Source organism: Cyanistes caeruleus, chromosome 4, assembly GCF_971803275.1.
Source record: "Cyanistes caeruleus chromosome 4, bCyaCae1.hap1.1, whole genome shotgun sequence".
Lineage (NCBI taxonomy): Eukaryota > Metazoa > Chordata > Aves > Passeriformes > Paridae > Cyanistes > Cyanistes caeruleus.
The window spans coordinates 83327978-83355267 of record NC_141704.1 but is presented as its reverse complement, the minus strand read 5'-3'; the positions used below and the strand labels follow the sequence as shown (position 1 = coordinate 83355267).

General features: G+C 47.4%; 1 protein-coding gene and 2 long non-coding RNA genes across 5 annotated transcripts in view; 2 read left to right on the top strand and 1 right to left on the bottom strand.

Annotated features, from left to right (window-relative positions):
- NINJ2 (ninjurin 2) overlaps positions 1–14972 on the bottom strand; it is a 44503-nt gene extending 29531 nt beyond the window's left edge. Inside the window, exons 1-3 of one of the 2 annotated variants that reach the window (XM_086885540.1) lie at positions 14394–14972; positions 14128–14332; positions 13711–14066 (exon numbers count right to left, since the gene is read on the bottom strand). In XM_086885540.1, the coding sequence (XP_086741666.1) occupies positions 13711–13743 (33 nt within the window). In that variant the 5' untranslated portion in view covers positions 13744–14066; positions 14128–14332; positions 14394–14972. Of the gene's footprint in view, positions 1–11628; positions 11735–13710; positions 14067–14127; positions 14333–14393 lie in introns of those variants that run through there. The other variant, XM_086885541.1, reaches the window with a different exon arrangement.
- A 1198-nt stretch (positions 14973–16170) lies between these two features.
- LOC147653835 (uncharacterized) lies at positions 16171–17080 on the top strand. The gene is made up of 3 exons (XR_015285820.1): positions 16171–16230; positions 16332–16382; positions 16907–17080. It is a non-coding gene; the product is annotated as an uncharacterized LOC147653835 (long non-coding RNA).
- A 7151-nt stretch (positions 17081–24231) lies between these two features.
- On the top strand, positions 24232–25999 carry LOC111928526 (uncharacterized). 2 transcript variants are annotated; one of them, XR_002864155.2, is made up of 3 exons: positions 24232–24289; positions 24603–24681; positions 25734–25999. It is a non-coding gene; the product is annotated as an uncharacterized LOC111928526 (long non-coding RNA). The 2 variants fall into 2 exon arrangements; XR_002864154.2 differs by having other exon boundaries at positions 24232–24307.
- Positions 26000–27290: the final 1291 nt, after the last annotated feature.

Below are 27290 nucleotides of genomic sequence, written 5' to 3'. Positions count from 1 at the left end.
CACAAAACAACTGCAAGACAAGAGACAAGTGCAGCTGCATCTGTAGGGAGGCAAAAGCACTCCCTGGTAAAAGCTGGTATTGAAGGTCCTTTAAGGATTCTGACCAGCTGCCCTCCAGGCCCAGGGCAAGCAAAACTGACAGAGAGAATGGACTCGAATGCTGCAGTGACTCACGATGCTTGGTGAGCTCCTCTGTATTTTAGCTTAGTGATAGAAGCTGCTTCCAGCCACAGGGCAGCCATGGGGGCCTGTCTGATAGTGAGTAAAGCATTGCACAGCTCCTGGAGGCTGTCATGCCTTCCCATCATGGTATGTTCAACCCATAAAAGCCATTCCAGTTGTGTGTCATCGATTCTAACTGCCCCTCTTCATTCTTTTGTGGTGTTGTGTAATGCAGCTCTAAGAGACCAGAATTATTCTCTTCTGCATTTGCAGCTGAATGAATTATACCAATTATTCTGCTAATCTGCTTCCTGACTTGGCAGAATCATCTCAGAAAGTAGCTATGGTCAACCATAAGGAAAAAAAGTGGAACTGGCAGCCACAGGGTGTCTTCAGCCCAGCTCTGAGGGTTACACCTTGTGGCTAAGGTGATCTATGAGTCCAGAGCAAACTCTGCTGCTGTGACTCCTGTGCTCTCTCATGCTTTTGCTTCCCTCAGACACTGTTCTGAGCCAGTCCAGCTCAACAAGCTAAGCTAAACCCAAACAAACAAACAAATACATGTTTAAAAGAGACAATTTTCTCCAGCTTTAATGAGCTGAACTGTCTGTGAGAAGGGCTTGGCAGATTCCAACACAAGGACAAGGTGGATGTGTCTGGGAGAGGGAGATAAGGAGGGAGCAAAGGGTTGTGGGCTGCAGTGAGCAGGGTTCCCCCTTTGGGGAGCAGCAGGCTGTTAGATCACCCCCAAATCTCATCTCTCTGCTGTGACTCACTGCTGAGGCTGGGGCTGCCTTGGCAAACCTCTGCTGCTGGTGTTGTTACCCTATGACACAGAGGAAACACGAATTGTTTCTTACAGTCTCCTTTGTGTAAGCAGTGAGTAGGAACTCCAGAGTCCAGCTTCTGCTGTCTGAGGAGAGTGCTGTACTGGGAAATAAGAGTGATGCTGGCTCTCAAAGTGGCTGCAAAGAGCAAGATGTAATCTTCATGTGAAATATAAACTGGGAGGCCCTGAGGAAAGGAACCACTTATCTCAATTTATGCTGTCCTCTTAAGGTCACCAAGGTGAGGTCAGGGCAGCAGCATTTGATGATATGTTCATGCCAAAAAGTCACATGCAATCCAATTCTGCCATGAAAACAATGATGTAGTAGAAGCTGTATCTCACTGCAGGTTTTGCCACTGGGACACCACAAGCAACATCTTCACAGTGTGGCACATGGAATAGAGGCTGAGATTCATGTGTGGCCCAGAGTGAGGCAGAATTTCAGGTTTTGTGGAAGGGAGACACACTGTGGAGCAGCTCCCCTGCAGGGATGGGCTCACAGTGCAAGGTGAAAGGCTGAGTCCAAAACTTCCAGCTCACACCAACCTCTCCCTTCTGCTCCATAACTTTTCATACACTCATCTGTGCTTGGATACATATCTAATAAGTCCAGACTGCTCTCAGAAAACATCCAAGAGCACAGCAGGAAGGAACTGAAGCCGAGTACACAGAGCTTCACATTGCGGTGAAGTGGCTGTGAATGAACTCAGCAAGTGCTGTGTGTATTTACACCACGTAATCAATCATTGCTTGCTTGATTTGTGTACAGGTGCTCAGGTTGTGTGTGAGGAATGCAGCAGCTGATTTACTGAAAACGTTCAAAAATACATTACCATGCCCAGGAAAGTTCACCACAAAGAATGCTCCCAAGCTTGCCCATGCATGTTAACTCTTTTCTGTGTGCCCTCCAAAGTCTCCACACAATAACCTGTTTTCTACATCACCAAATCAGTGGCAATATCTGTGGAGCATTGGTTTTATCCACCTCTCCTCAAGAAGCTCGTTCATCATTTGCAGTGAGCCTTAAATAAAAGACTCTTCATCTGTGTAAAATATTATTATTATTGTTGTTGTTAGGCTAGTGTTTTCAGAGGGTTTTATTGGAACCTGATGTCCTGCCAAAAGTAACACCCTGGGAATCTTTCAACAACTGTTCCTGGGTGTTCTGTAGATTACTGCTGTTTTCTCATACACTGTCCCTGGGAATTACATTCTCAGATTAGAAAAACGTCCCTCCTCTTCCCTCTGTGAAAAGAACTGCTGTTCTGGCTCTATATTAAAGGATTAGGACAGTGGTTTTTTTTCTGGTGACTTATTATTCAGGTTGTCTTTTGTTTTCTCATTAACCCCTCTGCAAAACAGGTTCAAAATGTAAAATAAGATTGATGTGTGAATGATCCTGCAGCATTATGCAAGCGCTTTGCACAGCTGAGAACGGCCAGTTAAAGGAGGACTGGTGGAAAATTGGACCCAGACATTCAGTCAGCAACTTTCAACCCTGCAGAGACAAAGAACCTTTAAGAGCTAACTTTACAATGAGGAGCTATAGAACAGCACGGCAGAAACTCAAGGGAGGCCCAGGTCCCCAGTGACAACTGTGTTTTTCAGAGCTCTCCTGGGTGCAGGTTGCTCTGAGAGACCTTTGGGAAGGGCTGTAGCAAATGAGGCCTTCCTGGGAGACTGCTCAGGGGAGCAAATCCCTCAGAGCCACAATAGGAATGGGAGGAGATTGAAGCAGAATAACCATTTTTCTGATGATTGAATGCCCAGCTTCTGCAAACACACTCTTGCTCTGAAGAAACATTCACATTCAGACACTGAACACGTTAACTTCTAGGAGTGGGAAAACAAAACTTTGCGGGAGCTGAAGCTTTGTGTGGCTCCTTTCTCACTGTACCTGTGTTTATCCTGTAGTTTGTCCCTTCAAGGTGGCCAAGGGACAGAAGAAGTGGGAACCACTGGTGCAGAACAAATGCCATGGATTTCAGGTGGGGCTCACTCAGAAAGCATTGTGTGCCAAAGCTGGGCTCTTGTAAGGGGATAGCTAAAAAGCTGTGTCCAAATGAAACCCTAAATGTTTCAGGAGGGATGAAAGAGATAGGAAGGAGGAAATAAAACCCTGGACCATGTAGGACAGACTGGGCACTGGATGAATCTGTTTGAAGGGCAGTTGTGCTGGCCTTTATTTGGCCATATTTCAAAAGGCTCATATTAGCACTGAAACATTTACAGCACCCAGCATGAAATGATTGAGGAGTTTATCCCTATGGTTTATTCACTCCTGATCACACCCTTCCCTTCTGGGTTTCTGCCTTTTCTGTCAATATGTTGTGCAGTAGTCCTGGGGTTTTGTGGTGCCTTTCTGTGCACTCACTACAGTATTTTTTTTTTTTTCTTCCCCTAAAAAATAAATCCTAAACAAAACCCAACAAAAAGAAATTCCAATTTGCCTCTTTTTTTTCTTATTCGTGATTTCTCATATTCTGTTTGGGTACCTTGATACTCTGGTGCTGCTGCTAGCATGACCAGAGAAAGTGGGCAAAAGAAACTTTTTTGCTCTTATTAATATTATTAACATGACCAGTGACTTTTAATATATATTTATCCTTACCTGACAGGGAGATAAGTATTTAGTGAAATCCCTGTAATTTTTCTCTCCAGTTTGTGACCCTGGCACCAAACAGTTTTGTTTTCCTGAGCCTTTTGAAGACCTTTTACCTTGTAATCCATCCTCTGCCCTCCCTGCATCATCTCAACACCTCAGCTCCTGCAGCACTGGAGTACAGAATGTGAATTTCCCTCTGCTCACAGGTATCAACACGTTAGCACTGACTGTGCACGTACCCCGTGTGCCTTGGGCAAGAGGCAGACAATGCTGCTGTGTAACTGATACAATATTCCCACAATTTTACATCCCCAAAGAACCCTCTGCAGCCCACCCAGAGGAGCCAGAGTCCTGCCTGCCCTTCCCAAGGCTCCAAAAGGAGAAAGGGGCCTTTAAAGCCCGTAGATCTTTCTGTACAAAGGTTGTGATCAGGAAATCACAGCCTTCTCTCAGCCTGTGTGCTTGGCTGGTCCTGACACCAACTTCCCACAAGTGTGGCTCCCATTTCTGCTGAACCAGCCTCACAATTACGCCCACTGAGCAGCTGATAAGGAGAGGGAAGTACTCTGTCAGTGTGCAGGGTACAAATGTATCATGTCTGTGGAATTGTATCATCCCTATGGAATGATTGGAGTTGCTGGGCTGGATAGTGCCCCTCAGTTCTCAGAGAGGTGGAGAGCAGGGCTAGAGACAGCGTTTGACTGAGGGATAGCCACTGGGAACAGCTCCTGCCAGCTGAATCTGCACCTCTGTGTACCCACAGAGTACCCCACAAACAGATTTATCAATCCACATCACCTCTCCTGCACGGGCCTTGTGGCAAAGCTCAGGGCTGCTGGCTCTTGCATAATTCCTCTGAGGTTTGCTTGGCTGAACTTTGCTTTTCATAAGTCATTTGATAATAGGTAAAACAAAAAAATGGGAGGAACATAAAAACGATGTCAGGCACACCAATAACAGGCTGACCGGGCTCCTGGCTGAGAAACAAGTTCTCATCAGATAGGAAAACACAGGGAGGGGAACAAAGGAAGAAAAAATTGCTTTTGGATCAGAATAAAGAGGAATGTGTTGTTATCATGTGCAGCCACAGGGTGATGTATTTTTTTATTTTTGAGCCATTCTTTGCTGCTGGTGATGACAGGGACACCCTTCTCTGCACCTGGCCCCAAAGAGCTGAGCTCACCTCCCCAGCCCTTCCCTTCCCAGGCAGGGACCCACGGTGCCCCCAAACCCCTCCGAGTGCCCCTGCAGATCAGGGGGTGGCTGGAGGCTCGTGGCTGAAGGCAGAGGGATTGGAAATGAATCAGAATCTGACTCCAAATCTGACCAAAAGCCAATCTAATCAGCAGCCACCAAGACCTGTTGCCATCTGCTCTGGAGCTGCTTGTCTGAGCCTGGTCCTGGGTTCAGATCTCTGCACGAGGATACAGATCTGCAGCGTGCCTGTTATCTCCTTTTTTATGGTCTCAGCAGAATAACTGGGCATTAGATCAGCTCAGGGATGGAACACACCTCCTGCCATAGGTAGTAGCTCAGACTAGGAGGAAGTGGGGCACTCCATCTGCTCTGGTTTCTGGGGACAGAGACCTCTGGGGCTCTGTTTTCTGGATCTGTTCCCTTCATTTGGCTGAGCAGCACTCAGACTCTGGGATTTTATGGAACACACCCTGCTGGAGCTCTCTTCTGGGGCTGTGCTCCTCTTTACTTTTCCTTCTTCATGATTTTCTCCCTAAACTTACTTAGTGAGGTTCTGGTGTGGGTTTGGTTATTTTGTTTTGGGTGGTTTCTTGTTTGTTTTGTTTTGTTTTGTTTTGTTTTGTTTTGTTTTGTTTTGTTTGGGGTGGTTTTTTTTGTTTGGTTGGTTTTTTAATGCTTCTGGGATACTGAAGTTATTCCTACCTGTGAACACATGTTAGCTGTTTTTATTTTGGTAGCTGCTGTCTCTTGCACCCAATGTCTGTGTGGCTGCACCTGGATGGGAGCAGTTTTCTCCCTCCAACTCCACTGCACCCTGGCTCCTCAGAGGAGGAGGTAAGAGGGGCTTTTATTGTACCAGTGGACTTTGCCCATCCCTCTCTGGGTCTGAACAGGCCAGCATTATTTCACAAGTGCTAAATCCACTCACAATGGTTTTAAATGGCTGAGCTGCTGAGCCAGCTGAACAGCAAACACCAGAGGGGAAACCACATTTTGTGAGCGCTTCAGATTCCTTCAGACTCTACGTGGAGCCATTAAGAGCAGAGTAAAAGCCCTTTGGCACAACTCCCTTCGGCGACTTTTTCACAAGCACATGCCAAAAATGGGGGCTGGCTAAGGAGCCAGAGTCAGCTCCCAGGAATCCAGCACGTGAGGATGGTTTAACCAAAAATCTGTTCTGGCTAAAAGCAAACAGCAGAGCAGTGTATCTTCTTGTAGCATATCAATCCTTTGGTGGATGTCTCCCTGATCAGTGTGGATTGCCAATCAAGGTACCACCATGGGCAAAAGGTGAGAAAAACCCCAGGTGCCAATGTTATGTAGGAATAGTTTTTATTGTGTTTGTATCTGTTAACTGTTTGCCTTAATTCTTACAGCCAAGTGAAGAAGAACCCAGATTGCATACCTGCTGTCTTCTGATAATCACAAAATAACTAGATCTTCAGCTAACTTAACCAGCTAAGAAATATTCAAGAATTCGAGCAATTATCTCATTGCAGTGAGAGAGATGAGGGCCTGTGTAAAGGAGCTGCTGTTGCTGTCTCTGTCCAGACATATTCCTTAAACAAGTTCTTTCACAATGATCTGGGTGAGCTTAGCCACTCAGTGATGGAGGTTTCCTAGCCCAGACATTCTTGATAGAGTGATTGCTTTGAGCATTGCATTGAGTCAGCAATAATAATTGATGGTGGTCATGAGGAAGGCTGAACCTCCCTGCTCCAGCTTCAGTCAGCAAAAACCGTGTGGCCACAGCCTGAAATCACACAGGGACATGCAGCAACATTTCATCTTGAATCAGCCAGAAGGAGGTGCAAAGTTCAAGTTGAAAAGTTGCATCAAGAACCTGTATGGTCATTCTGAGTCAGAATTTCTGTTTAACATATTTCAGCTTGTTTCACTTTGGCCTCAGGGTTTCACACCACACCGGTGTGGGTGGGTGACTCCAGTTCCAGCAGAAAGAGGTGCAGACACAGCTGTGTGCCTGAACTTTTGAAAGTGTGTCAAAATTTGTTTCCAATGGGTGCTGAAGTTAATATTCAGCAGGGGAAGAAATTATGTGTGGTCTCTTATTGGCAGCTTCAGTCAATGCTCCTTTTTACACCCTGTGAAATAACAGAGCAGGCTCTGCTGACTAAAAAAATCCTCAACAGTTCCTTCAAGAATTGATGGAGATTAAGAATTTAACCAGTGAGAACAAAAATGAAACCAAAGAATTCTGCTGTTCGGTGGCAATTCACCCACCCAGAGGTGCTCAGCCTTTCCTTCCTCCCCCTGGTGTGCCCTTGGCCACCTCAGTGCCATTTAATCATCCCTGCCTTGACTTCATAGCTGGAAAACAGGCAGGAAAACATCTCTTGCTCCATGTGGAGATTGTGAAATTAAATTCATTGATATTCATAGCACTCTTGGAGAACTAGGGACAGGACTTGCTTCTCACACAAGCTCTGGGACAGTATTTCTGTGTTGTTATTTTCTATGGGAATACTCCTTCAGTAAAACATAGGTTACAGAGGAATGGTTGGCCACCCTTTGGCTCTGGTTGGATTGGTAGGAGCAGTTATTTTACTCACATAATCAAGGTCTGTGGTGAACTTGGACCTTCTTTTAAATGTCACAAAACATTATTCAGTTATGTGACTGCAGAAGAGAAAACTCCTGCAAATGCGCATAAATATTAGGGAAAAAAATAAAGAAAAACCCAAGAGAGCATGAACAAGCCACAAACCAGAGCATTATCTCATTTTCTTGTTCTCGTTTCTCTAAACCTGCCAACAGGATTCCCCCAGAATTTCCAGCACTCACTGAACCCTGACCCAAGCAGCTTCATGAGAAATTTCTTCCCCAAGGGTTGTTTTGGGTAGAAAGTTCTATGATCCTGTGTCTAATGGTTTGCACAGGTGTAATTACAGAGTCACGTATCTGATTCATGTAATTTGACAAGGAATTACGTCTTGGCTGGTTCAAAGGAGTGTGTCAAGGTGTATGGTGATGGTGATGCGGATCCTGCAGCCTCTGCATCGGCCCCTCCATCACTCTGCTGTCCAACTCCAATGTTTCTGGTGTGTGTTTACATACCTGAGGCACTCTAGATTGCTGGAGCTCATTTCTTGTACTGCCTGTCCTCAGAGACAGTTTAATAAACCCTTGGCTCTCAGGGCAGGCACAGGGCAGGGGCAGTGCAGGTGCCTGTTCACCCTTTGGCTCTCAGAGAAGCTCTCCCCTCTCTCTGGGGTTGCTGTATCCTGAGTCACTGCTCATTTTTGGTTCTCACAGGAGAAACACAGCAAGGTTTGCTGCCAGAGCTGGCCCCCAGACAGGGTACAGCCACGCTGACCCTGCCCATTCCCTCCCTCCCTCCCTCCCAGTTTTCTCTTCAGCAATGTCTGAGCTTCATCAGATTGCTTTTACAGAGCCCATTTTTTGTCCCTCACCACTTTTAACATTTCAGTTGTGACCCGAACTCTGGCTGCTCTGTGGTCATCAGACATGTCCAGTGTGGTGTGGGGCCAGAAAGCCATTCCCACCTTCCCTTCACTGCCCTCAGATGGAGTGTGAGGACCCAGACCAGCCTCTGCTGCAAGGATGTCCCAGGGGACATCTGACTCCACACGTGCCTCATTTTCCCCAGACACCCCAAAACCCAGAGCCCAGTTCCTCAAATCCTATCCCTGTGTTTGGGAAGGGCCTCAGCAAAATCTGCCCCGAGGGAAAGCTGGCCATGCCAGGCAGGAGGAATGAAAGAGAGGAGAGGGAGAGGGAGAGGGAGAGGGAGAGGGAGAGGGAGAGGGAGAGGGAGAGGGAGAGGGAGAGGGAGAGGGAGAGGGAGAGGGAGAGGGAGAGGGAGAGGGAGAGGGAGAGGGAGAGGGAGAGGGAGAGGGAGAGGGAGAGGGAGAGGGAGAGGGAGAGGGAGAGGGAGAGGGAGAGGGAGAGGGAGAGGGAGAGGGAGAGGAGAGGAGAGGAGAGGAGAGGAGAGGAGAGGAGAGGAGAGGAGAGGAGAGGAGAGGAGAGGAGAGGAGAGGAGTACAGGCTGGCTGCTGTTGAAGAAGCAGGTGAATACATGCCCAAACCAGGAACTTGTAAGCTCATCACAGCCTTGAGGCACGAGTTAAAGCCACAAAATACCAAAATACTGAAAGTCTGCCCCAGCTGTGAACACACTCTCTGCATGCCCTTATCAGATTTAGACTGAAAGTGGGATGTGGGAGATGGGATTTACTGTGGTAAGGGGGACTTTCCAATTGTTTGTTTGTGGGCATTTTGGAAAAGTCCACACTGTTAGACCTGCAGCTAACTCTGCCTTTCTAAAGTCTGCCTGCTGCAGATCTGGTCAAAAACCGAGCACTGGAAGTAAACTATGCAATTACTTGAAATCTTTTTTTCCTTGCTTATAAACCTGTCTTTATTTCCACAGATGTATTTTCCATTCAAGGTATTCATGAAGCAACTCCTGCCAAAATATTTCAGCGTTTTCCAGAACGATTATTTTAGCTGTTTACTCTTTTTACTTTTGAAGTATGAATGATTCCCTAAATGGTGAGGTATTACTTCTGCTTCTCATCCCAGAGGATTGTAAATTTTTTTTAATCCAAAGAGTAAGAAACCATAAAAAGAACGACACAACATACAGTATATGACCTCTTTTGCAGTATGAACACAGATGACATTTCACCAGAACAAATACAAATCTAATAAAACTGTGGAGCCATTGAGTACCAGCCCCAGTCTTCGCTCTGCAATATCCATCTGGGGCTCTAGCAGGCCTAGCTGTGGCAGTAAGTGTGAGTTTCAGCTGTCCACAGGGCTGTTCCTGGCTGGGAGTGCTGGGATGATGCTGTCAGTGGCTCCCATTCACAGTCTGGGACATTGCCTCAGCTCCCCAGTGAAACAGGGCAGTGTTGAGGTGCCAGAGCGTGAGCTGCAGCAGCTGAGGTGCACAGCTAAACTGATTTAATGGGCCTTTTGCTGCTGAAAAGAGCTGTCCTCTATGGCTCCCCCCTCCCTATCTCTGTGGAAGGGCTGGAGGTGAGAGTCTGGGGCCAAAATAGCACAAAGAGATACAGACAAAACAGCCAGAGCGCTTCTATCAAAGCCAGACTTCTATTTTATAAACCTTTGTTTCCTGAAGTAAAAGGAAATTGGCGATGGGATCTGGATCTTGTTGGGTTGTTCTGTTTCTATCCCAAACGTATTTTTCAGATCTATCTCAGGATATCTGCTCTACCTCACCAGGACACTGCTCTCTGCCCGGTGTCTTGTCAGTGGCAGCTGTTTAATTGAGGAAGGTGAAAGTTTCACTTGGAAGCCACAAAGAGAGATGTCTGGGGAGAAAAATGCATCATTCAGATGAAATACTGTCAATGTTTTATCTTTTAATAGGTAAATCAATCTATTTAATTAAAATATTTTGCTTCCAGTTTTATTTGTTTTCCCAGCACTTGACTGGCTGGCATAAATCAGCTGCACAGTCTTGTGCCTTTTTCCTATTTCAGCACCATTTCCTTTTTGCAGCTCTCTCTGCACTGCTTGAGGTTTTGTTGGTCTTCCTAGAAGTCAGAATGGGAAAGCAGACTCCCTAGAAATACACAGAACAGGAGAATTTCTGTGAGGGAGAAAGTGGAGATGCTTCTTGCTGTTAAACAGCAGTCCCAGGTGCCACTTATGGGGAGCTGGTGTCCAACTTCTCTAATGCAAGCAACCTCTCGTGGTCTGCTCAGCCATTGTGCCACAGCCTGGAGGGAACTGAAAAGCACATTTATTTTTATCCTGCTATTGGCTAATGGAATTTGAAGGTACCTTTTTTAGCTTGCAGAACTGTAAATATTGTTACTGGACCTCCCGACCTCTTTTCAGTGTTTGCTCACCCCAATATTTGACCTCCTAACCTGCCCCAGGAGATGACAAATTCCACAGGCTGATGGCATGCTGGACGAGGGAGTCCTGTTACAGACACTTTCAGTTTTGCTGAGTGAGCTCCTGCTCGTGCTTCAGAATAAGCAAAAAACATTGGGGAGTGATCAGTTCTCCTCAGAGCCTTCTTAAATGCTGCCTGCCTTTTCCTGCAGTCTCCTCCATGAGGACAAAGCTGCAGTGTTTCAGCTTTAGCTACCTGCCTAGCACGTCCCTGTAAATGCCATCCAAGGAATGCTCAGAGGTGCTGTGCAACTGCTTCACACACAGGACCCTCAGCCTCTAAATAAAAGTTCTTTTTCTGTATCACAGCTTCCAGGACTTTCCTGCTTTGAGGAGCAGTGAGTCACAGCGTGCTGAGCATTCCCCAGACCTTCCTAAACCCAGGGCTGGAAACTTCCATGAAGATATCTGCTCTGCATTCACTGCTCACAGCAGGCACTCAAAAAAGGCTTTTAAATCTACTTCCCACTGAAAAACACTCTCTTTTTCCCCCTCTGCCAGTGACCACTTCTCCCATGACCTCCCACTTGTCAAGTCACGTCATTTACAGGACTCTCTGCTCATCTCAGCCATTGTCCTGGATCCTGACTCAGGATTCTGCCAGCTACACCGATTCATCATGAACAGGGATTTAGATCACTTCAAGGATCATCATCAACGACATCTTTGAAACTGATTTTAATGTGATGCTGTAAAAATGGGACTTAAAATGCTTGATGGGTACCTTCACTCGGGTGTTACACAGCACAACCATTTCAACAATGATTCAAAGCTACCAAGGCACAAGCAAAAGAAGGAAAAGAAGTTCTCAGGAAAAGTTTTCACCAAGAAAAAACCATCAAAGTTACCAAGATAAAATCAAAGTTAGCAGGGCACAAATCAGAGTTCCCATACCAGGGGGTTATGTGCAGTATCAATCACTTACCCAAGATCTGCTGCTGGTGAGAGGTCTCAGCTTTGAGGAGCAGCCCTGAGGGTTGTCACAGCGTGAGGGGCAATCCCTGCCATGCAGCCAGGCTGCTGAGCCAGGAGAGCTCAGAGAAGGCTCACTGGGCCTTTATTTATAGAATAAAGTGGTTGGCTTGCAGTCAAATTACATGTGATCGTAAAGGTATGCCTGAGACTCCTTGTACCCACAACTTTCTTTGTTCCTTGCTAAATGAGTCTTGGAAAAGGCGCTCGCTATTCATGTGTTGATGGCATGATTGCTGCTCCCAGCTCATGCCTCGATGCTCCCTGGGTCAGCTCTGCTCCTCCGTGGCTTTGCAGAAACTGAAAGCAGCTTGCTCCTTTTGCACTTTATGCCTTTAGGTCCTTTGGAGCCTGGACCAAACTGCATTTGTTTGGTGAAAGGGTTTTACACCAGTGAGTGGCTGTCCCTCTCCTGGAACCGAGTGTTTCTGAGCACTGCAGCAATGTGTGAGCCTTCACCTGTGCTTGTGCCAAGGGGACACAGAGGACGCCTCAGCAGCACAGCGACTCTTGGGACACTCTGTGTGGTGCTGCACCCTCTCCACATCGCTGCTCTGGACACACTGGATGTTCTTCCTGAGCTCAGGAAACCTCTGGCCTTCAGGGCTTACTTATCTGAGTATTGTACAGGAAAAAAAGGTGCTGGAGGCTCTTCACTTAACCTCAAGATGGGTTGGAAGAGAAAACTCGACACCCCAGATTTTTCAGTAGTTTAGGAAATTTTAATGAGTGAAGTATTTTTTTTTCATCTATTATACCTGGACTTTAAATACATGATGCACCTGAAACTTTCCATCAAGTGGAGTGATTCAATATACAGGGAGTTAATTTGACTTTTTATTTAGCATAATTTTCTTGTCCTCTCTTTACCATCAGTTCCTGGCTTAATGATGTCTGTATTTTTTGTCTTGCTGTCTAGTTCTAGGAAAGCATTTATCTCTCCCAATCTTAATAAAGTACATTTTCAGTAACTATGACATAGTTACCTGTGCATCCTCCTCACTAATTGTGTCCCTTACAGCTAATCCCAGATCTTCAAAAGCTGTTCTGCACCTCCTATCTCACCAGAGATACAATCTGCAGGTTTGGGAAGTCTCACTCCTCCTTTCCAGTTAAGGAGCATTGTCCTGATTTTTTCCAAGGCCACAAATCTTACCATTTTAATTTCTTTGACATGGGCCAAAGAAACAGAAACTGTGACCCCAGAGTGACTTCCCTGCTGCCAGGTCTGAGGATGATTAAGACCATTTCAGACAGAAAAATCAGCTGCAAAATGTGGTCCCTGATGCCACCTCCTGAGGGCTGGAAGCTGTGCCCCAGGCAATGCTTCGTGTTCTTCCCTTCTCCACAGCTGTCTGAGGGGCAGATCTGGACCTGAGCTTCTGAGGTTTGATGGGTGTTTGTGATCTGGGCTTTTGATTCCATTTCATCTCTAACAGTCTCTCTTTTCCAGACCTTTGGGCAGCTGCCCTTTCGGAGAACGCAGGCTGGGCACGAGAAACACCCTTCCTAAAAAACACAAACACCCAGAACAGGAGCGCAGAGAACCGAAAGAGCTTCACCAAGGTTTGCTTCTCTATAAACCCTACATAGGAAACCTTGGCCTCTTCACTCCCTCAGTATTTGCTGTATTTATTTCCTTTTCTCCTCTGCAGATGGAGGGTACTTTGTGCCAGACAGAGGCAGGCTTTGTGAGAGGGGCAGATCAGAGCCGTGCAGGGTGCGGAGCGTGTGCTGCCTCCTCCTCCTCCTCAGGGCTCATCTCTGCCCCTTCCTTCCCTAAAAACCATCTCTTTTTAGCAACATCCCTCCTCTTACCCTGATTTTTTTGGGAAAAAGGCTCCTAACTACCCTTGGCAGAGCACAGCAGACATCCTGCCGCTGGTTTTTCTTCAAAGGGAAAAAGCAGAGGCGAGTTTTGAGAGGAAAGCGCCTGCCAAAGCGGAGGAGCAAACGACAGGAGCGGTGTCTGTCCCCCGAGCCGGGGCTGTTCCCTCCCTCTCCCGGCCCCAGGGCTGTTTTCCCGAGCACTCACATTGTGGCTGGAGCTGTCCCTGTCCGATGCCATCCCCTCCTCTGTCGGGCCCGGCTGTGGCCGAGCTCCGTGCGCCGGGCTGGGGACACGGCCAGAGCACAGCCAGAACACAGCCGCTATTCATCCATCTGCTGGCCTTGGCACGGCCCGGGGGGCGAGACGGGGGCGGCAGCCGTTCTCCTTTGTCCGGGCAGCCCTGGAACCCGCGGCCCTCCCTCGGAGGCTTTCCATGACAGCGTGGTGACCGCGCCTCCGCCGCCCGGCCAGCCCGGCCAGCCCGGCAGCGCCGCGGGGCAGGGGGCGGCGGGCGGGCAGCGCTCCAGAGGCTGCTGGCATGGGCCTACACCGGAGCCAGGGCTCCTGACATGGGCCTACACCACAGCCAGGGCTCCTGGCATGGGCCTACACCGGAGCCAGGGCTCCTGGCATGGGTCTACACCGGAGCCAGGGCTCCTGGCATGGGTCTACATCATAACCAGCGCTCCAGAGGCTGCTGGCATGGGCCTACACCGGAGCCAGGGCTCCTGACATGGGCCTACATCATAACCAGCGCTCCAGAGGCTGCTGGCATGGGTCTACACCACAGCCAGGGCTCCTGGCATGGGCCTACACCACAGCCAGGGCTCCTGGCATGGGTCTACACCGGAGCCAGGGCTCCTGGCATGGGTCTACACCACAGCCAGGGCTCCTGGTATGGTTCTACATCATAACCAGCGCTCCTGGTATGGGTCTACATCATAACCAGGGCTCCTGGCACGGTTCTACACCAGAGCCAGGGCTCCAAGAGACTCCTGGTACGGGTCTACACCAGAGCCAGGGCTCCGAGAGGTTCATGACACGGTTCCTGGCATGGTTCTACACCACTGCCAGGGCTCCTGGCACAGTTCTACACCAGAGCCTGGGCTCTGATAGGCTCCTGGTACGGTTCTACACCACAAACAGGGCTCTGAGAGGTTCATGGCACGGTTCTACATCATAACCAGGGCTCTGAGAGGCTCCTGGTATGGGTCTACACCACAGCCAGGGCTCTGAGAGGCTCCTGGCACAGCTCCTGGTATGGTTCTACATCACAAACAGGGCTCTGAGAGGTTCCTGGTACGGCCCCTGGCACAGTTCTGCCCAGATCCAGGGCTCCTGGCACAGTTCTGCCCCAGATCCAGGGCTCCTGGTATGGTTCTGCACCACAGCCAGGGCTCCTGGTATGGTTCTCTCACAGCCAGGGCTCTGAGAGGTTCCTGGCACAGCTCCTGGCATGGTTCTATGCCACAGCCAGCGCTCTGAGAGCCTCCTGGCATGGTTCTACATCACAAACGGGGCTCCTGGTATGGTTCTACATCATAACCAGGGCTCTGAGAGGCTCCTGGCATGGTGTACACCACTGCCAGGGCTCCTGGCACACCTCTACATCATAACGAGGGCTCCTGGCATGGCTCTGCACCACAGCCAGGGCTCCTGGCACGGCTCTGCTCCACAGCCAGGGCTCCTGGCACGGCTCTGCACCACAGCAGCCATCCCAACCTCTTCCCTCCCTGCCTCCCTCCCTCCCCAGCACACTGCTGGATGTACAGATGAAAAACCAAGGGGCCGAGAAGCGAGGTCCACAAAGTTGTGCCTGCTGGTTGCTGCTGCTGCTAAGATGGTGTTACATCTCAGAGAGAATTGGCACTTTACTCTTTTTACAGTCCCTTCCTCTCGTTTTTCTCCCCAGCCAAAATGCCCTTCCTTTCCCCTCCCAACACTTTTTTTTTAGTTGAACTTGATATGTCTGGTCTTAGCTGAAAGGAAGGCTTGCTTTTCGCTGAAGTTAAAAACAGCTACAAATGACACCAGAATGGAAATGTGTGCAGCCAGAACCAAGTCACAGGGCAGAAAAACATGTTGTTATTATTAGGTGGGTTCCTTGGGCAGAAATATCAGCAATAACTCTCTAGATTTTAGAGAAAGTGCTGCTTTGTGCTACTTGCAAATCAGGTAGGCGTGTTTGCCTTTTGAAGGAGAATTTCTGTAGTTACAGAGGCACAGAAAATTTATGGTAAGGAATACATTCTGTTGAAATGTTCAGCCAAATGCGTGTTCTAATACTTCAGCCTGCCTGAAAGTGCTGACAAGTCTGTCAGTAGATGATCCTGTTGCATTGATGCTTCCCAGCAAAAGGCCTCATTTTGCAGTGAAAATACTAGTGCTTAGTTCTGCAAGTTCACTTCAAAGTGCTGATGAATTTAACCTCTCTGCATTCCTCTTAAACAGCTTTTTTTTGGGTTTTTTTTGAAGGTAGGGATGCCTGGGCTGGAGCAGGGAGGTGTGTTTGGGGACTGGGCTGGTGCTGCACAGGAAAGCAGGGCCAGGATACAGCTCCTTTCTGCCTTGGGGTTTGGCCTGAGGCTGAAAAACCATCAGGAACCACCAGGCTGATTCTACAATCAAAAGCCACCACCAAGGTTCCTACTTTTGAATGAAAATTGAGGTCCCTGCTTCTTGTCATCACTGAAGTGATTGTTTGAATTCTGCAGGGAAGTGGAGGTGAGGGGAAAGAGGTAACTCACTGCTGATTTCCACAGCCTTTGCTGGCTTCTGCCTTTTTTTTTCTCCGTGGTATAAAGAGCATTTAACCCCAAATGCAGGCATCTGCCTGGCTGGCCTGACAGGAACCTGAGTGTTAACTGAAATTCTCTGTGAGTACATTATTGCACAGATGCTAATATACACAATTACCTGCTATAACTTGGTTTTTTTTACCATAATCCATAAAAAGATGTTATGGTTGATCAAGTTATAAATATATGTTGGTTTTAATAGATAATTTACCCTGGGTGGGTGCCAACAGTATTCATTAAAGCATTCCTGGGAGTTAAAAGGGCTTCATCTTGTACAGGTCCTTTGTGAACAGGCTTCCAGCAAACAGCCCATGAAAGCTGGCCAAGGTTTTCTGAGTTTCTATATGTGACATAAGCATCAAACCAACTACAAAATATTTTCTAGTGGTCAGACAGGAATTAAGTATCCATGATTTCATTTAGCAGATAAACAAATATTACCAGTACATAAATTTCAGGCAGGACTGCACGAGACATAACAATGTGCCTTTTTAAAACTGTTGTTTCTGAATGTATCGAAATGCCACGGTAGGAGCTTTTTCTTTTAACACACTCTCCAGAGAAGTATTGCAAAGAGCAGCAATCTTGTACTGTGCCCACAGAATGAGTACAGAAATCAGCCCAAACTTATGGCAGCCCCTGTAATTCCTTCAGTCAAACCAGGACAACATGAGAGAGGCTCTCTGCAAAGTGTGTTAGTGGTAATGTGTACCAGCCTCCCTGGAAGTGTCAGTGTCAAACATATTAAAATGAGAAAACTCTAAATTTTGAAATTACTCTTGGAAATGGTTTGTCTACATCATTTATAGCAAAGCTGGGCTCCAAAACCTGTGAGGGGAGTGGGTTTATTTTAAAGTGGGTTATAACAGCTGCCCAAGAAAGGAATGCCTCAACAAACACAATTATTTAGATATACTCATTGCTAAATGTGATTACAAAGAGCCACATTTTCCAAAATATCTTTGCAGCAACTGTTAATTATGATGCAAGAATGCAGCACTGTAATGGTCCAGAGGCTCAGGCACAGAAAATGCAGGACTCTAGAAGTGAGCACTCACCAGTTTTCCAGTGAGCAGCCCCTGAGCTCTGTTCTTCTGCGGGACAGGACAGGAGGGACACCCTGGAGACCTGGCTGTCCCCACAGGGGTCCTGCTGTCCGGGGCCATGAGAGGAGCCTGGGGGGATCTGGGGCAAAGCAAGTGGGTGATTTTCCAGGGGAGCAGCCAGGGCAGGCTCTGGATCAGCCCCAAGTGGGTGATTTTCACTCGGGAGCAGCACTCATGGCACAGCCCCATTCCTTCCCTCCCCTGTGCCAGCCCGAGGGCCTGGGCAGCCACCCGAGGAACCAGACAGAACTTCTTCCAGCAGGACGGAAAAATGAACTTGCAGGATATTTTGCTGGCTGGGACGGGCTCCCCGAGCTGGTTCTGCACAAACACCTCCACTGGCAGCAGGGAGGGGATGGGAAAAGCAGCTGGGGCAGGGGAGGCTGGGCAAGGGCAGATGGAGCTGGGGCTCAGCCCCAGCCCTGGGCACAGCCAGCAGCAGGGAGCCCACCCCAGCAAGGCTGAGCTCCTGGCAGGAGCTGCTCTGGGTTTGGGGCATGCAGGGTGGCAGCAGCCTCTGCAGCCCCACTGCAGCGCTTCGAGGGCAGCCTCGCTCCCTGACTCCTCCTCATCTTGTGTCAGTGCATCAGGCTCGCTTCTGGGACACTCCTTGTCCCCCCTGTAATTTTGGGTGGCCTCTGCTCTATCTCAGGAGCCAGGAGCACTGCTGATGTGCCGTGGGTGCGTTCCCCTGACTCCCTGGCAAGACAAGAACACAGCCTGACCTGTTTAACCGAGAGGGATCCTGATGCCAGCTACTCAACTGGAAGGCTCTAGAGACATGGAAATGCAGCAACAGCATGGGAACTAATTAATAAACTGGCCAAGGAAAAATGCTGGGTTAGAAAGCAGAGGAAGGTTCTTGGCTGCCTAAGTGCTGATGCTCTGAAGAAGCCAGCCAGTGAGAGCAGCAAGGACAAGCAAGTGAAGCAGGCTGGGGATGGAGTTTGCTGAGTTTGCCACAAGGATTACCTGCCACAGCTGCCTGTGACAGCCAGGGTCTGCCCTGCTGGCCATTCTCATCCCAGCTCCTGTTTGCTGTGTTTCACTGGGGAAGAGCTCAGCACAACTGTAGTGCATGCTCCTGCACGAGTGAAACACAAGTGACCAGGCAGGCAAAGGCCCATTTGCTGTGGTTTCTGTAGGAATATTTGTCCTTTCAAGTATTGGTAGGACTGTAGGTCCTGGTTGGCCAGAGCAGCTTCACCTGTTACAGGAGAGACAGCAGAGAGCAGCCTCGTGTTTGGAAGAGAAATAATCCCAAGGAAGGCTCTGGAGGCAAGGAACACACACGTGCAAGCACTGCTTCTAAAAGTTTCCCAGAGGGTGATAAATGAACGTGTACTTCTCCAAGGAATCGTTAAACTTTATGAAAGCAGGGCTAGAAAGGATATTAAAGAGTCCCCCATTCCTTCTCCAGCTCCTGCCCCGTTAGCACAGGTGTTGGTCCAGCCTGCTCTCAGAGTGCTCCAGATTTGTTGATTTCTGAGACAACCTCTCCCAGTGCTTCAGTAACACCATTCCAATAGTCACAAGTGGTTTTGCTGATACTTCATTAAAAAAAAAAAAAAAAAAAAAAGAAAAAGAAAAAAGAAAAATAATGTCCAGTCCCTGCTGCAATTTTAGCCTGTTATTCTTATCCTCTCCACGTGGGAGAGAAGAGATTATTTCCTTCCTCTTTGCTACAGTTGTTTACATTTTTGAGGACTGTTATCATGTCTCTGTGCAGTCTTCTCTGTGTTGAAGAAAACAATAATTCTTCTGCCATCTCCTCATAGGCTGTATTTCACAGGTCTCTGAGTGCTGTTGGTGCTATCTGAACCCTTTCCTGTTAAATTATCAGAGAGTTTGGGGCTGTTGGGAGTCTGCAGCAACACAGGTGAAATGGTCATAGGGGTGCAAGTGGGAGAAATAATAGAGGAATAATCTTCTGTGTATTTGGATTGATAATGGGAGTCTGGGGCAGAGACTGTAATTTCTGTGGGGTCTGGCTGAGGAGTAGTTTTCTGTTTGTCCTTGAGAGAAAATCACTATTTTCCTCCAGAAGGCGAGGACAGATTCTAGACGAGAAAAATTCTTTTAGTGCTCTTCAGCTTTCTAAAATGTTGTGGTAAACCACAGTGAGAGAGAGAATAAAGGTGGATCAGGTTGTAAGGAGTCCAAGGTCACCTCCTGAAGCTCACATAATTATTGATGATTCCCAGAAATCCTAGCAGCCCAGACTTTCTTTGTCTGACAGAAGAAGGATTTGTCCCATTTGGAGAGCAGTTTCTGAAGCCTCAGTGTTTTTACCTGCTTGCTAGATTATTCAATTTTTTTTTTCTCCCTTAGTCAAAAAATTTGCACTTGAAATGTAGATTAAGAACATTAATTAACCCTGGCAGAAGATATCACTCCAGAAACAGGGAGTTTAGTTTGACTACAGCCTGACTGGCAGTTTCTTGAGCTCTTTGAGAGCTTGAGTGGACAAATAACTCCCATGTCAACCCTTATCTCCAACACGGGGAGGTGTGAGAGGTTAGAGCAGGGTTATGTGCATTCCAGCACACCCCCCTCTCTTTAGCAGCACAGCCACAGCCTGCAGAAGGTAAAGGTTGCTTTGTGCTCTCTTTTTGTCTCCTGAGCTCGGGACACTTGGAGCTTTCCCAGCAGCAGAGGGTGAGGAGGCACAGCCCCTGCCCACATCTCCCACATCCCTGTCCTCACTGCATGATCCTCCAGGGAGCCACAGCACAGACTGCTGCTGGCTCCTCACCCATCACCAAAGCATTCACCAAAACTCGCTGACACCTGAGCTTCCCTGTGGATGTTTTTATTGACTTCAGTGCTTACAGCCTTGGTCCATATCTGAGTTTGGCCTCAGCAGAGCTTCCCAGCCTCGCTGTGCCTGGCAGCTTTGAAAGGTAAATCCTGGAAAACTCCAGAGTCCCTCTTACAAGCTCCTGGAACTTTTCTTCTGAAAGTCTCTGAAACTGGCCCTTGAGACCTGGCCAAAATAAGATTTTTCCTCTCTTCTCCCTCTTTCCTTGACCCAGGTGTCCTGTCCCTGGCAGCAGATGCTCCCTGCAGCACATTGTGCAGATGCTGCCTGGCTCCAGCGGGACACTTCACCTGGAGGGCATCAGACCCAGGATCTGAGGCTGGAGCAGAACTGGGGTGCTCACACAGACCAGTTCCCAACATTCGGGTCACTCTGGGGCGCTTCAGCTGGAGCCCAAAGCGTTTGGAGAGCAGGAAGGGAATAAATCCTGTGCAGTGAACAACTCCCAGATTCCTTCTCCTGCACCCTCCCTCCTCGGCAGTGCCCAGCCCATCTCTCCTCCTCCAGCCACAGAGACCTGAGCCAGCGGTAAACCCAGGGCTAAGCCTGGAGATGGAGTGGCAATGGCATTCCCTTCTGTTTATCCCCATCCTGATGGCACACATTCAATAGAAAAGAAGCCCTCAGCCTTGCTGGCTCTGTCCCTTCCCCCATCTCTGCCCTCCTGACAAGGTTTCCAAATAAACCTTGAAAGCCACTATCAGTTGTAAAACGTCTGATCAATGGAAGTCAGTAATCTGAAACCCTTCTCCTCCTCAAGATCTCAGAGTTTCTTCCTGAGCCCCAGTGTTTGAGCTCAGGCATTCTGGCTGCTGCTCTGCTCGCTGAGCACAAAGCCAGACAAGGGGCAGCCCTGGCTGGGTTATTCCTCGTGTTTACAAAGAAAAGCAGCTTGCTGACTTGTGGCAAAGTGGGGTTTAAAAGGGCATCCTCACCCCGAGGGGCACGGAGGAAAATGAGGAAGGATTTTGGAGCAGGACCAGAGGGAGGATGGATGGGCTGCCCCAGCAGCAGGGACTGCCAGGCTCCAAAACCTCATCTGCTAAGAAGTCTTTTTAAAGACTTTTCTTTTTAAAAGAAAAGCATGTGGAGGGTAAATAAAGCCCGTACCTCCAACAAAGCCCCTCTAAATCCACAAAAAGTCCCTTTTGCTGTCACCTTTACAGCAGCCTGAAGGGAGACAGGGGGAGATTCCATCAGCATTTGAAAGAGGAGGGAAGTTATTGAGAGAGGTAAAAATACAAGTAGGGTGGGATGGAATAAAAGCAGCAGCACCTGACAGTGACAAACACAAAATTTACCCATGTTTTGGCATCGTGTCTCCAGGAAGAGGAAGAGCCGTGATTTTACAGTGTTTCTAATTTGATGTGGTTTGAGAAGTGTGCAGCAGCCGGGGAAAATAATCAGTGGAAGGTGGGATTAGGAAATTCAGTGGAGTTATTGGATTTGTGTCTTGAATGTATTTCTGGGGTTTTCCTGTGGGGTTCCAAGGGCAAACAGAATTTTTCAGGCTCAGAGGTGGTTTCTGCACAGATATTTATGCACGCATTTTCCTTCCCTGCCAGGATCTCCCTACAACAAATGGGGACTGAGAGGTTTTCAAGTCTGGTGTCTCCAAACAATTTTGTCAACAAGCAGCTGGGATTTGTTTACATTTTAAAGACAGTCTGCTTAGTTAAATTGCCAAGTGTTACAAGTGTTGTGGTTATGGCAGTGCCTCGGGTCAGGATCAGAAATACAAAGTGCAATAATAATGCATGTTATTCAGAAGGTTATTTACTGAGGACAGCTCACCCTGCAGTCAGTGGAAAGTCTTTCTCTGTCTTTCAAGGGCTTAAGAGCAATCATGTTCTGTACTGATCCAGTAACTATGTATAAAATATATATTTATTTGTGGTCAAACTCCACTTTTTGTGCTGCAAATTGCAAATCAAATACTTGTGCCTCATCTGGTTTGATGTGTGTTTTACATCACTTGGTGCAGACACAGGAGCTGCTTAAAGCCTTTCTGCTGTGCTTGGTCACCTCCTCAGCATTTCTCATATTGGTGAGAAGCTCTTTTAAAGATATTTTGCAGCAAATTTTCCCAGTGGAATGGAAGAATTTCAGGCCTGACAGTGAAAATCCCTGGTCTGTACAGTTTTGATCCTGAATCAGACACAAGTATTTCACTGGGGTGGTTCCAAAGGCTTTGCTGGAATCCCTCTGATTTACACCCATATGAGATCAGCATTAGGCCCCAGTGTTTTCATTTTTCATTTGTTATTCTTGGCCCTAGTGTCCTTTTACCACTGTTGAATACAATGTTCCTAAAACACCAGATGTGCTTGTGAGATGAGGGAATGTGGCAAAAAAATAGATTGCAGCGATTCACTAAATAACACATGATCTTCTTTTGCCCTGTAGTCTGAATTCTGGGCTTTCACACCAGTATAACTGCATTTATTTCTGCAGGACTGTTTCTGATTACCATTGGGAAATGAAGCTGTAAACCCTTCCTGGCCTAAGTACTTAACAGGATCATTGCATTATGCTCAGTATTAGCTTGTACAGTGACTGATGCTCAGATTATTTTGTGAAAATTCTGGGTTTCAAATCACAATTTTAATATTTCAATCACTATGTTACTGTTACTGTTTCAAAGTAGTGTGGGCTTTAGAGCTCTTTCAGTACTTGCTTAGTGCTTGTATTTGGTGCTTGGAGATCTTAAGTGATGTGGGTATTGCACACAGTTGAGTTCCCAGTTATCACACAGTTTATACCACTTAAAGCAAATCTGGCCCAGTGTCCCTTTGCTGTGGTAGGAGGGACAGGTTCAAATCTGCAGCGTGCTGGCCCCTCCAATCTCAGACAAAGCATTAATCAAGGTGCTGAGCTTTAGTGGGTGAGTGATGTGAGCGAGCAGCCCCTCTGCTCCTGAGCCCGCACAGCCTGGGGGCACAGCGGGGCTGCCTGGGGTCACCTGTGCTCTGCTGGGCTCCAGAGAGGGATGGGCTGCTACAGCCAGCTACTCACACAGCTCTACTCACCAGCTACTCACACAGCTCTACTCACTAACCAGCTACTCACAGTCTCACTAACCAGCTACTCACACAGCGTCAGAGGGCTGGGGCTCCCTCACTGATCATGGAAGTTACGGAGAGTTGTTTCCTCACGTAACAGTAAATTTCATACTTTGCAGTAATGTTTTGTTCTCATTTAGGGTGCAATATAATTGGAGCAGAAATTGACCTCAAATGGCTGCTGGTACAAAAGATGCCAGCACCTTCTGCAGTGGGGCTCCTTCTGCTGCACCCCCTGAATCTCACTGAGATCCAGCCACGGGGGAGAGATCAAACCTCTCCCTGTGTGTGCATGAGTAAAAGCACCGGGGTGCCAAGGTGTGTCCAGCCTAAAGCACGGGCTGCCAGGACAGGAGAGAGGAGGAGAAGGTGCTGTGCTTGATACCAGCCCTGCTTTGCCATAATTGACTCATCCTCTGGCAGAAAGCAGAGCTTTGTGGTAGACACCAACTGGTGGGATTACATCTGTCAGTCACCCATTGCATCTGCTTCCATGGACACAAGGCTTTCTTACAAGGTATTCAAAATGCAGACAGGGCCAATCCTTTTTTTCTCCTAAAAAAATATTAGAAAATATTGTTGGCAGCATTTTCCCCTGAGCCCATCTCCAACACGTTATTTAGCAGGCAATGTTTGATATGGTGGTGTTTTAAGCTCAGAAGTAAAATCAGGGACTCAACTATTTGTGTCAGTTAAAATTCTGCATCACTTTCTTTGTAAATCTCCTTGTTTTTCTCTGTCCAAAGCTCCCTCTCAGTTTTATTAAGAACATGGGATTCAGTACTCTGTGCTTATCCCTTGAGTAATTCTTGCTCTCTGCCTGAAACACTGTCTCTCATCCCAGGGTGGCTGAATTGCAGTGGTGAGCAAGTAATGATGTCTACAGCAAATAATCAGGTGGTGAAGAGCATTGGGTGCTTGGAGATCTTTGGCCAGAGGATACAGCACCAAGTTATTCTCTCCTTGGCAGGAGTACCTGGGGGCTCTGGATGATGGGTGAGGCGAGGAGGCCAGGTGTGCTGACAAACATAAGCTGAGGATTTAGTGACCCACCCTTCCTCCACTTTTCATATTCAGTTTTGCAGGGTCACAAAAGAAATTACATTGCTGCGCATCCTTGAGTAACTTAAAGGTGTCAAAGACATAAAAAAAAATGAAGTAATCTCTGTGGACTTAAAAGTACTTCCTGTTGCATTTCCCTTGGGATCTGAGGGGTTTATTTGAGGAATGAAACCCCACATCATATCTATGTTCATGTTTAAAAAATCCTATTACTGTGATGGCCCCGTGACACAGATTTTTTTGACAGATGACCAAATACCTCTCCTCCAGAAGTGCCAAGGGCTTGATCAAAACACACTGAAAGCAATGGAAACAACGAGTGCAAGGTAGCCCCAGAGCTTTGTGTGGTTTCAAACGTCTGCCCTTTGTGCTGGAAATGCTCCATTCCAGCAGGTTACTCATGTTCCAGCAGTCACTATTCCTTTATGAAGTGATTGGGACGCTCCTCAGAGCGGTAAGCAAAGGCAAAATAAATATGTGTTATTTTCCAGTGCACCATGCCATGCTCAGTTCTGAGTGAGTTTCATGTCTGGAGAAGTGTCAGGTTGATGGCCCAGGCGCAGGCGTTCTCCTTTCATCTACAAACGCTGCTCCAGCAGCAGAACAAAAGCCTTCTCCACACTGATCCCTGACAGCACATCTTCAAATGCACACACTTCAAATGGCAGGCCCTGGAAGCCCTTGATCTGTCTGGCAGCCCCTGTAACAAAGGGGCAAATCTGTGATGGGGCTTTTCATGGCAAGCAGCTCTGGCAGAATCTCGACTGGGAGTCTCAAATTGTCTCAGAGATCAGCGCTGCCTAATATTATTATGCACTGCTGTTCTAAAAATAGTTCTGATTAGATTATGATAGATAAAACCCCCCAGAAAAGGCTTAGAATGCTAACAGTTTATTTTGGAATAAACAGAATTTTTTCCTAGTGAAATCTATCATTAAGCTAGAAAAATAATTCCTCCCACAGGAATCTTTTTTTCTGTGCCCATTAATATGAAGAGTGGTTTCATTTGTTATAATTCTTACCAAAAAAAAAAAAAACCAAACCCATGCAGTGGAAGCCAAGAAATATGATAACAACAGCATTTCTCACAAACTTCTCCAGTATTGTGTAAAAGCTGACCAGGAGACCCAGGACACCAGGCATCTGTGGCTGCCCATGGTGTAGAGTTACAAGCTTACCTCAATCTAAGGCAAAAGAGAATCACAGTCTTGCCCAGTATGTAATCCATAGCAAATTGAAAGCATACTGGGAATTATGAGTTAGCATGAAAATGCAACCATCTTGCTTTTGGATGCTTGAAACAGGATTCCAAAATCAACAATTTATAAATAACTAACTTCATCCTGACTCACTGGAGCTTTTTTCCTTCTCATTATAGCAGAATTACTGTTTGAAGAGCAGTCCTTCTTCTTCCAAAACTGGTGTAGAAAGGAATTTTTCCTGTCAGACAGCACCTGCCATCTGAATGAAAGCAGCATCCTTGGAAACAGATATTTTATCCAGGTCACCTGCAGACAGAGGTTCTGAGCCTTCTCTGCCTGCTCCCTGCTTTGGAACATCACCAGCAGATGTTTCCCCCCTCTTAGGGCTGCTGGCAGTGTGCATCCCTCAGCCAGGAGGGTGAAAACGGTGGAAGAGAGCAGAATCCCTTTACCAGCAGCTGGGAGGGAAAGATGCTGAATGAGGAAAGTTCTGTTCTTTGCCATCCCAGGACAGCCCTGCCTCCTGCCAGCTCCTGGCAACGAGCACCACGGGCACTCGCCTGAGAGCATCTCAGTTGGAGACTTTTCCCCATAATGAAGGCAAGGAACAATTCATCCCAGCAAACAGGACAAATCCCTGTGGTGCTCCTGGCCAGCCAGAGCTGGTACCCAGAGCGGGATGCTGCCGGGACACGCAGCATCTCTGCTGCTCTCAGCAGCCCAGGACTGCAAACAGCTCTCCTCTGGGAGCAAAGGGAAGAAAAAGAGAAGTTCTGCACACAAGATTTTATTTTCAGGTGTTTTTTGGCCATGCCTTGCTGTATCTGTGCTCTGGCAAACCAGAGATCCAAAGGAAAATAAAAGCAATGAGAAAACTTGACCACAGAAATATAAGAAAACAATATAGAGCACAGCTTTAAAAACAAATCGTGTTCTACAGTCACAAATTCCCTCTCAGGCTAACAGCTAGCCAGGAGTACTTTCAAGGAATAGGCAGAAAGAAATTAAATTAATTGCTATGACCCACAAGTACACATCATGTTGTAATTTATAGGTGACTAAAGACTGGCAAGCAGCACAAGGACAGCCCAATTTTCCAAGGAAACGATATAGCAGTCAGGCCTTTGATTTTGAAAATGCTTTCTGAGTTCTCTGCCCAGTGAGCTGCATGGATTTACTTCAGAGGGTTACACAAGCCCAAAAGCCTTTGAGCTTTGGACTGTCTGTACCAGAGTTCTGAAAACTTCTGATTGTTTCAAAGATCCATTTTGTTTGAAATGTTTTGTGTATTTTAACTGGTTCATACCTCTATAAAATTTCTGCTCCTTCCTCACTTCTCTCAGTACAACTCCACAGAAGTCAGTGGTGCTTGTTGTAAAAGCTGCCTCACTGAAACACCGTGGTTTTTTATTAAAAAAAAGTTGTTTTTCCAGCAGCATCGGTATTTCCTCCTCCTCCCCAAACCACCTCACCTTTTTCCAGTCATCTATTCTTTCGACTATTATTTTAAGTACACCAGTAACAATATTGATGTAAGTTGAGGCCAAAGCGTTTAAAATAATAGAGCAGGGCAGGCGAGCTGCTAATGAGCAGCCCCACCGAGAAGGATGCTGGAACACCGAGCTGCTTTTGAGGGCTGATCCAAAGTAGAAGGAAGTTAATGGATGGCTTTATGCTTCGGGCTCCAAGATGATGGGCTGGTGTCAGGTTTTAAGAGGATGGATAATAGGCTA